At 48.5% G+C, this 10,345-nt stretch overlaps 2 protein-coding genes across 3 annotated transcripts; one reads left to right on the forward strand and one right to left on the reverse strand.

Annotated features, from left to right (window-relative positions):
• Positions 1-1,696: 1,696 nt before the first annotated feature.
• On the forward strand, positions 1,697-8,352 carry LOC131206256 (RNA-binding protein 1-like). 2 transcript variants are annotated; one of them, XR_009156787.1, is made up of 6 exons: positions 1,697-1,829; positions 2,088-2,387; positions 2,453-2,542; positions 3,139-4,965; positions 5,064-6,079; positions 7,179-8,352. XR_009156787.1 is itself a non-coding variant. In XM_058198741.1 (4 exons), the coding sequence occupies exons 2-4, from the start codon at positions 2,179-2,181 to the stop codon at positions 7,276-7,278; spliced, it is 399 nt and encodes a 132-aa protein (XP_058054724.1). In that variant the 5' UTR covers positions 1,697-1,829; positions 2,088-2,178; the 3' UTR covers positions 7,279-8,352. The 2 variants fall into 2 exon arrangements, 1 of the variants encoding a protein (XP_058054724.1); XM_058198741.1 differs by lacking the exons at positions 3,139-4,965; positions 5,064-6,079.
• On the reverse strand, positions 8,350-9,361 carry LOC131206258 (anaphase-promoting complex subunit 15). Its single transcript, XM_058198742.1, has 3 exons — positions 9,178-9,361; positions 9,016-9,109; positions 8,350-8,940 (listed from the first exon to the last, which is right to left on the reverse strand). The coding sequence occupies exons 1-3, from the start codon at positions 9,295-9,297 to the stop codon at positions 8,813-8,815; spliced, it is 342 nt and encodes a 113-aa protein (XP_058054725.1). The 5' UTR covers positions 9,298-9,361; the 3' UTR covers positions 8,350-8,812.
• Between the last annotated feature and the right edge of the window lie 984 nt (positions 9,362-10,345).

Consider the following 10,345-nt stretch of genomic DNA (forward strand, 5'->3'; position numbering starts at 1 on the left):
TACTATTAGTCGATAGCCTGTTGAGGCCACAATGTCCCTCCCAAACGTCCGCAGACAGTTCGACCTCTTTCCACTCGCTGATTGCCGTCGCATAAAATCATAAAATTGTGAGATTAAGACATGGGTTGCTCACGTCGTGCTAACGACCGGCCGGGTCAGTAATCGGACACTAGAGTTGCTGTCACTAAGCCCGGAAGTCATGGCACGACGACCACTCCACGCCACGAGTGGGTCATCGATCTCTGTGGCAAGATTTGACCAACGCAGCCCCGTGGTCTGACTGCGGGGCTGACAGATGGATTCTAATGAGCAGTGAAATGCAACTTTCGTACAAGCATCGCCGCCGTCGTCGTGAAACCTGCTTGTCGCGATCCCGATGTCCAAGACTCCGACAATACGGTGCGTATTTTGGGAATGTCCACGCGCTCTGCAAGGGGACCGAACTCATTGCCCGATCCCGACGACGTGATGTCTTAGTTGTCGGTGGAGTGGCAGCCCGCGGGAATGATACGGTGCAGAACCTTAATAAGCGTCCATTCCGCCATCCTCCACGACGACGACGACGACGATCAAGATGAAGCTGCGGAGTGCGGAGTTGCGTCACTGACTGTCCCGAACGCATCCATCCCGAGGTTTCGGGATGGATTCGTTCGCTGCGTGACCTGCGAATCGTGGGACCTTCAGTGGAACGGCGGTACAGCGGACGCCAGCGGTGGGCTAAAAATAAAGCCAAATGGTTGGCATGCTTGCCACTCCCCGTTCGCCCAAAAATAGTTTCGCCAAACGGACGCACCCGGTGCAAGTCGATGGTCTCTCGTCCATTGTGGTAGGTTATGGTACGATGCTGCACTTTGCTTCGATGCGGCCGTTGGCGTTGAGTTCGGGAATAGAACCGCGTGGCCCGTTGCACGTGCACTAGTGCCACTTCGCACAGCGCCTTCTGAGGGAAGATCATTCCGGTGCTCGATGCTCGGGGAGGCCGGGCAAATGCAAGGGCAGTGTTGCGAAGCAATGCACCCGCCGGAATGAAAGTTGTCCGTCAAGACGAAACGAAAGCAACCGAACCCGTGTGTATGGGATGCACCTTGCCCCAAATGCGTACCGTGCCGGCTCGACGGGGAAGAATTGATCTACGATTCCCGGCTTGCCGTTTGGGATAGGTCAAGTGAAATCTTGATTCGTGTTTATAAATAGGTACAACTCGTTCGGCGCGCCGTGAGTCAGCATGTGCGTCGACGAGGTGCGTTGGATGGAAACACGAGCGATCTTGCAGAAAGGTGAACATAATGTTGTTCAATTCGTACCATTCGCAATGAAATCGTTTTATGCTTTTACTTCCAATTCAGTTAGTTCAAACTAACGTAAAGGCGAGAAATCACATCTTCCTACGCCTACCTCAATCGTTTACATCCTCCGCAACCATCTCCTTTCTTTTTCCCTTATATTTCCTTTTTCATACAAACGTGTTGATTGTTTTTTTTTTCATCTCAGAAGAACGGATCGGGCCGTTTTTATGCATTGAATGTATTGTTTAAAATTAATTTTAAGTTAACCATTATGAAACCATTGTTTTAACGGAATTATTTCGATTCCTTTTGACATTTCGCATACTTTTCATGCCTGACATACAGAGGGCGCTGGAGTGGTGAGTGCCTTCGGTGCTGAGTGCCTTCTACGAGTGAGTGAGTGCGAATTTCTTGTCAACGACGACGGAATAAAGTGCTCTTCGTAAACCGTGTCTGCAAATTTCCCACAAAAAGTGATAATTTTCGCTGAAAATCTTCTCCGATTTAGCGAATTTCTAACGTTCAACACCAGTTCTACACCGAGTAAGTGTTATTCGTTTGATTTGCGCCGGCTATGGGTGTGAAAAATCGAATAGAAAATTCATGCCCAGCACGCACTGCTACGGCAGCCATCTTGAAAGGGTACGATGGAAAAATGTATGCGTTTTCGTAACAGCACCGAATTTTACTCCCATACCGACCGCAAAGCAACAAAACTTTTCAAGGCCATTTCGCTACTGCGTAGACGAACGATGATTAAATAGCAGCGCGTGTTGTGCGTCGTATTTGTCCCCGCCGTAGGTTCCTCACGCTAAGCACCAAGCCGCGCGCTATTCGCCACACTTTTTTCACGGCTAGTCGCAGTTTAAACAAAGGCCTCATCCTGGATAAGATGGCACGTTACCGCGAGTGGGACCTGCAGTGCAAGGTTTACGTGGGAAATTTAGGCTCCTCTGCGTCGAAGCACGAAATAGAAAGTGCCTTCGGCAAGTATGGCCCACTGCGGAACGTCTGGGTAGCCCGCAACCCGCCCGGATTCGCGTTCGTCGAGTTCGAAGACAAACGGGACGCGGAAGACGCAGTTCGTTCGCTCGATGGAACGTAAGTATTCGTGGCAGAGGTCGATGTTACGGGTTCCACATTAATCTTACGGAACCCGTTCACAGGCGATGCTGTGGTACCCGGATACGGGTAGAGATGTCCTCGGGACGCTCCCGCCGTGACGATCGCACTCGCCGACCCCGCCGTTCGTACAGGTAAGAGATTTTCAATTACCGTTATGGCTGCAACACTGTGTTGTAGGTAATGATAGCGTTGCGAGTATCGAATGATAAAGTAATTTGTTGATAACAGGCGCCTAAACAATGCAGTTGGCCGCGCTGTTCTTTACCGTGTTGTAGTCATTGAAATGATTGCCGCTCGAAGTAATTCCGTCTAGTCTAGTTCCGCCGAGCGTATCGTTAATTTAATTTCGTTTGCTATTTAAATGACCTATTTTTTCGACTGTGTGGAAGCGAAATCTGGTTTGCGTACTGCGTGTTATAATGCGTAAATGTAAAGAGGTTCCGATCGATCCGAGTATCATATTTTCCCTACGGTCGTAAAGTATGGGTTTATGAGGGACAGCAGTCGAAAAGCCTTCGCGCTGAACCCGCTGGAAGATAGGAAAGTTGTCGTTTGAATTGTCACGCAGGGATATAAGAACTGTCTACGCGATCGACGCTTGCTTCCTTGTCGTCCGTTGTCCGTTACACTCCGTAGCCGGTCCTCGCCTTCCTCCCTGTCCTTGCAATGATAAAAAGAACGTAGAAGACAAAACAATCTAACCAATGGTTGATCAAACAAATTTCAGGGCAAACTCTTCTATGATACTCCACGACAGCGACGTCTTCCGTCACAGTACATCATGTTGTCTTAATTTTGCTAGTAGCGCTACTAGTGCTAAGACTACTACCGCAACACCATCATCAATTCCACCAATTTTACCACCACCACCATCCACCACCAAAAATACAACCAATACTACCTTCACCACCACTACTACTGCTACTACTTCTGCTACGAGCGAGTGCTCCCGCTGCCCGGTCTCCTTCAGACGCGCAGCAGCAGTTCGGTCGTTACGCGGCGGCCTCTACGGTGGGCTTCTACTTCCTTCACCACTGCAAGCGCCGCTCCCCGTGCCACTGGCAACTGCAGGAGGAAAGCTGGGTGCTCTCTTCTGCGCCGGGCTTCAGCGTCAGCAGCGGCCATCCCATTCGGCGGCCTTCAGTTGTGCAGTTTGCTTGCTCTTCCTTTTCTTCTACTGCTACTATCACCACCACCTCTTCTGCCATCGTCACCACCTCCGTCTCGCCCGTTCTGCCCAACACCAGCTGCTGCCGGGGACAGCAGCAGCAGCATCGAACGCAAAAACCGCCCAGCAGCGCCATTCGTCGCTTCCGTGGACCGTTTTCATTACAACTTGAGGCAACGACCACACGACCGCCACCGGCTGAGCTGATGAGCCGCTTCCGGTAATCGTGCGCCTGCTTCACCCTTTCAACTTGTCCTCTCGGAGGTGTCCTTGCCGTTCGCTGGCTAGCCTGCGACGACACCGCGAGGAGGGATGAAAGCTGTACGGTCCAATCCGGTTTCGTATCGCCTTGACCGAACTGGCTGCCCGCGTCACATGCAACGCCTCGCACCACACCCGTCGGATGCCTGCTAATGCTGCTCTCGCTGACAGTAGCCTAACTTCTTACACTCAAGTTCGCCACGATCACCATGTCACCGCTGCCGCTGCTGGTGCTGCTGTCGAAGGCTCGAACACATACACAGACAAACGAACCACCACGGCCATCAGCTACTACTACTCCCTTCGCAGCGGACCTTCCCTCCGGAGTCCGGGGATGGAGGGCGGCCACCATGGGATGATAGAGTGCAGCGTCAGCTTTAACTGGGGCTACCAACCTATGATTGCTACCCTCGGCCAACTCTCAACGTCGTCTGGTGGTTTCCTCCCTCTCCGGAAGTCTCGGATTTTTTTTTCTTTTCTTTTTCTTTGTCTCTCTTTCCCAGCCGATACGCCCTTCGATTCGTTTGCAAGTATCGCATTGTTGTAGCATGTAGCGGTACGGTGCGTCCGATGAGGGTTAATGGGTCACCCGTTCGAGCCCAAATTGGCAACACATTTATCATCATCATCGGGCTTCTTCTCGTCCCTTGCACAACTGCCAACTTTATTATCATCACTGCGACTACTACCACCCCTGCCTACCAATCACCTACCACCAGCCCAGCTCTGCTACCACCGTACTACTTACCTACTACTTCTACTACTACTACTACTACTGCTACCACCATCACCAAACATCAATAGAACATCCCTGCCAAAGAAAACGAGGTCGCAGGAAAATGAACCTCTAGTTCGACGAGCTGTGCCACTGCGCTATGTACGGGCAACTTCGGGATCTTCTCCTGCAATTTGGCTCTCGACTAAACAGCTACTAGCTCCAGCAATATTTTGCTTCTTGGCCTTTGTACGAGCCACCAGCTGTAGAGCTCCATTACGGGGCAAGTTTGGACCTCTTCTTCTAATACATTCTACTAGCGAGAGCTTCAAACTTCATTGCGATTAATTGCTCGCTAGCAGCAGCAGCAGCAACATCTATCCCAGCCCAGAGCCACCATGTACCGATGTGTAAGTTTACCGTTAACAACAGGCGGCGCCCACCCAACCTTTCCATCCGAGTACATCCTTGCGGCCTCACATTTTCTTCTAATACTACTTTCCTTCAGTTCGATGAAAATAAGCCATCCGCGCAGTTCCCAAATCCTAATGCTACACATAAATGACTACTCCAATCCCGATACTCCTTTTGTACGTCGTGCGACGCCACCACCATTTCGGCACCATCATCATCACCATCATTTCACCGACAACAACAGTAGGAAGAAATCACCAACACTATATGTTCGCCCCGCCACAAATCTTAAGCGACGTGTTCTCGATCAAGTGCTGATCATCCTCATCGACATTGCCACACTTCTGCCGCTAGCGCAACATTATCGTGATCGCGGGAGGGACTACTTTGATGGGAAATAACCTCTCTCACACACAACGGCGCTTTATGGTGTTCGGATGATCGCACAGGGCGGTAATGCTGCTAGCTTCCGTGGGTTGGCCAGTGTGCTTCAATCCGTCTTCTTCCAAACATCTTTCTCCGCGCACTAAAAATCAACTTGATCGTCGAAATATTGTCATCACGATACTCAACACGACAACCAAAGTGCATCCTTCGTCGACGAGGCTCCTTCGTTACATCGTGCAGTAGGCGCTGGACAGCTTTTATTGAGCTAAACCCAGCGTGGTGAGTGCGTTGCTTCTGTGGACACGAAGAAGGTGTTTTTCCGGTTTTCTTTATTTTTCTTCACGGAGCTCGATATGGCATCTTCAACCCGTCTCTTACACACAAACACACACATACTCGCGCGTTCCCGGCAGAGTACGTCCACTGCATGGCCTGGCAGTTTTAGCTCTCGCTATCGCCGAAATTAAGAACACATCGGCGCAATCCTTCCGACCGGGCATCAGAATGCGCGCCCCGTGTGTTATGGCTACTTGCGCGCGCGCTTCCCCCAAAAGAACGTTGATAGTAGGGAATGGCCAGATAGGAAAACAGAAAATGTGTCCCTTCACCATCACCACCAACTACACAACCACCACCGCCTACTGCTGCATCCAACCATCTCGAATGCTCCACATCGTGTGTGCTCGCTTTCTCTACTCATCTCTTCTTCCGTTTCCGGAAAAGGTAGGATGTTGGTATGATTTCGTTTTCCTTCTTTTTTATTAGTTTTACTTTCCATTACTTTACCCTCAGGAGACCACTGTCCAGTCCAGTGTGTCGATGCTTTCAATTGTGTCCTGACCAGTGCTAGTTTGCCAGTCATTTATATGTTCTTTCGTGGTTTCCATATTCCTCTCGGGACTCCTCTGCGTAGCGTGTAGTGTTTGCAAGGACTCCGAAATGGTTAATGGAAAAAATGTTCACATTGTGCCAATCTTCTGTTACAGTCCTATACTTGCCTCTGTAGTATTTTTGTTGTACTCTGTACTCATGTTAGTTTCTGTATAAATGAATCATCTGTATCGTTTAGATTTCACAGTAAAAAAATGAACACGATCTCTACACGGGACGTCGAAGGAACTGATGCAAGGGTCGCCTGGTTTCTTCCTAGCATAGTTTTTATTGCCAGAGAATTGTTGGATGTTCCTTCTTTTTCGTATCGGCTCATGGAATTGGGGTGAAAATTACACTTTGTGCCGTGGGTAGTTTGTGGTGGTCGTGCCGCGAAACCAGCGAGTTCCAATGGATCACTCTATGGTTTGAATTGATTTTTATTTTTTTCCTTACAGTTTGGTGGAATTGTTTGTTGATTGTAGGTAATAAGCTTCTTCTCGAGGCTGATGGTGCTCGGATGATGGCTGCGCAATCTGCAGTCCACTAAACACTTGAGAAAACGAATTCAAAATGTTTGCACTTCTGAAAATCGCCGTCCTAACTAAAATACCATTGGCAGCAGCTGATACGCTTTCGATTCAACTTCAGTGTATGTTTAGTAGACGAAGAAGAATAGTGTAGAAATGCATTGTGGCGATTTCCTAAAATAGGAAGCTGCGATGCACACGATGCAAATTATGAAATTCTAAGCCATAACTTGTGGTGCCCATATGCTTTTATCTATTTACCTAGGTTAGAAGATAAGAAAATTGTTAATGAACGCAATTTCATACATATTTCCACAATCTTGCTCTCTCTCTTTCGTCCACCAACGAAACACTCTACACAAAAACACATACATCCTTTGTCCGGTCCGATTTCTTCACTTTTCTTCTCTCTTTCAACGCAGATCACGATCTCCGCGCCGTTCCCGGACGCGTAGCCGTAGCATGAGCCGTGAGCGCGAGCGCGATCGCCGCAGCCGCAGCGGATCTCGCGATCGTCGCTAGACCGATCGCGTGTGTGGGATGATGAATACGATGTTAGAGCAGACTCTCGGTAACTCCTAGTGTGTTTGTGTTGTGATGCCCTCCAAAGGTCGCGATCGTGAAACGGAAACACGGAACAATAGTATAACGTACAACACTAAAGCAATTACTACTACGACCGACAGAGCGCCGGCCATGTCGGAGAGGCAAACGATTGACAAAGGATCGACCAAAACGCAGCAAGGAGCTAGTTCCGCGAGTGTAAATTGGAGGTGACGCAATTCAGGACAATACGTTGTCATCTTTACTCTTTTTAAGTTACGAGTGACCATGTGAAATTTAAAACATAACACGGAAGATATCTCGTCGGTGACGGTACGTGGGCTGTTGTTGCTGCTAATACTAATACCAAAACAGTTGGTAGTGTATAGTAGTAGCAGCACTGGCCGCGGGTTTCCGCACGAATCGCCTTCCCTTTTCTTTTACTTTTGTTACTCTGCCTGGTAAGCGAAGGTGCGATTCTTGGCACGAGTGTGGAAAAAGAAGGGGTGTTGGATAACGTTTAGAGGACAGTTCATCAAACTTTGTTGGAGCGAGTGAAGCATGCTCCTCCATGTAACCGCAACGAATTGTGAACGGCATTTTGTTGAGTTATTTCATCGGTATTCTTATGTGTATTCACTCGCATCTTCGCTGTGCTGTCATCGATACTCCTATCAGTTAACCCGACACATTTTCAACGGTAATAGAAAGCTAGAAGGGCGTAACTTCCACTGTGGAAGTTTTTGCGAAGCTCCACAACCGGCGGTGAGCCGCGCGTGGTGAGCGTTATTTGATCTTCAGTAGAGCATCTGTTACAAAATTCAACCCCCTCATAAACTCACGTCAGGAGAGGGCTCGTGTAGCGTCTTGTGTTCTGTTCGGCTGCTCATTGAGCCGTCCACGTATCGCACACACAAAAGCATGACGCACAGCCCACCCTGCACATCATCCTTTTCCCGTTGGTGGGAGAATTCTTATTTAGCATGTAGGAAACTTATTCGTAAAGTACGGTATGATACATAATGAGAAATAGATATGGTACGGACAAGTACAAGCAAATCGGTTGTATTTTTGTTTTATTCATATATTACACTAGCTGTTCCCGACGTGGGTCGCCACGCCTCATTTCTCGTGGATCTGGCGTTTCAGAGGATCGGTGACGTAACGGTTCTAGCGACAGTTTTTGCGGTTTAAAGATAAAATGTTTGGAATTCATTTGCACGGTCACACGGTACAGGCCGAGGGTCTAAATGAGAAACTCTACAATTTACAGCCTTATCACACAACTGGCCCTCACAGTAAAGGTGATCTCCTGCGGTGGCCGCATCCTGTTCGCCGAGACAGAGAAGATTACACCGTTGGCACGGGATGCGTTCGCCGGTTCTTTCGCACCCTAACCCAGACGCCGTTTTCTGAGATCCACGCAACGAGCTCCACTCTCCATCAGCTTTGGGATAATCCGGGTGGCCGTGCTTGAGGCGGTCCCGTCTGTGCCGCCGATCGTAGGCCCGAACTAAACCGTGTCGTTTCCAACCATATCGTCCATAACCGTGTCGTTTCCGATAATGTTACGACCGTTCATGTCCTCCATCTCATCGTCGTCCTCGTCTGAATTATCCGAATCGTCACTCTCATCGTTTGCTGTACACAATATAAACGAGCAAGGCAAACAGTTCAGGCGAAAGGCAACAATGATGCGACCGAGCAAATACGTACCATCCTCATCTTCCGTGTCCATGTTTTCCATGTGCTCGCTTGAGCTTTTGCCGATCGGCGTTAAGTCCGCTCCGATCAGTCCTATGCGATTAAGCTGAAATACGCAATCTTTCATTGCTATTCCGATGGAACTACTTTCATTACGAATTTTGCCGCCCTTACCCAATCCTGATGATCCGCTTCCATCGTGCTGACTTCTGCGTCATCGTCGTACGATTCATCGACGGCAAACCACAGGTTGTATGCCGCCGATGGTTGCAGCGAAGGAAAGAACGGAATCATTCCGACGGCAAGAAAGTTTGCGATCCACAAAACGGCACTATTTTTTGATAAACAACGACTTTTGTCAACAACGCCGAACGGTCCTGTCAATTCACCTCCAGAGACCGGGAACGCTTACTTCGACCAAGGTGCGTAGAGCCACGTAGTGGTGAGTTTGTGGTGTGCATTCAAACTGACGGTTGTGGTGAGCGTTTCCTGGGAAAATAGATCTTCATAACAAAAGTAAGACACCACCACCGTATTTATCACAGTAGTGCTTGGGAATACTTTGCGTTTTTTAATTTTTATTATTGAATTTCATATAATTTTTCATTTATTTTCTCTATCGATTTTCTTGACCGCTTTGTACATAGTCGGATTTGTAGAAAGGAAACGTTAAAACGATAAACTGAAACAGAAACATGTACGACGAAACAACTGCTTTACCACGCTTTACAACACACTTCGCGTCCGCAGACGGCATTCGTCCACCACCACCCCTGATTGCCGTCCACGCCTTATTCCGCCTACTGTTCCGCGGCCCCCTATCGCCCCATCTTTCGGCCCCTATCAATCGAAGTCCCTTCCACCGAACATTCCACACGTGGATGGGTTTTGCTTTGCTTAAGAATGGGTGAAACGCCTCATCTTCTTGGGTGTACGATAACTCTTTTGTGGTTTGTGGGTTTGTTCTTTTCCTAGCAACACTAAACATTTTACGTTTGTTACTTTGGTTTGTTTTGTTTTCTTCTCGCCGCGAAGAAAACAATTCGCATTTCTTGCTTGTTCATTTACTTAGTTTCTTGTTATCATTAAACATGTGACACGTTTGTGGAAAGATGTGCATCGTTAGGTAGAGGACTGGGAACTGGTTTAATTTACTGCTTGTTTTGTCACTTTTTGTTTGGTTTTTTCTTTGCTTTCGGTCCGTTTTATTCTCTAAGCACATCCTCTTCACTGGCGCCCCCTTTTTTCCGTTCTGCGCCTTAAATGCTCATCGATTTCGGCTTTCGGCTCGACTTTATTATCTAGCGTATATCATAATCGTAAACCCACGGAGTTCTACATA

Source organism: Anopheles bellator, chromosome 1 (genome assembly GCF_943735745.2).
Source record: "Anopheles bellator chromosome 1, idAnoBellAS_SP24_06.2, whole genome shotgun sequence".
In the NCBI taxonomy this organism is placed as follows: domain Eukaryota; kingdom Metazoa; phylum Arthropoda; class Insecta; order Diptera; family Culicidae; genus Anopheles; species Anopheles bellator.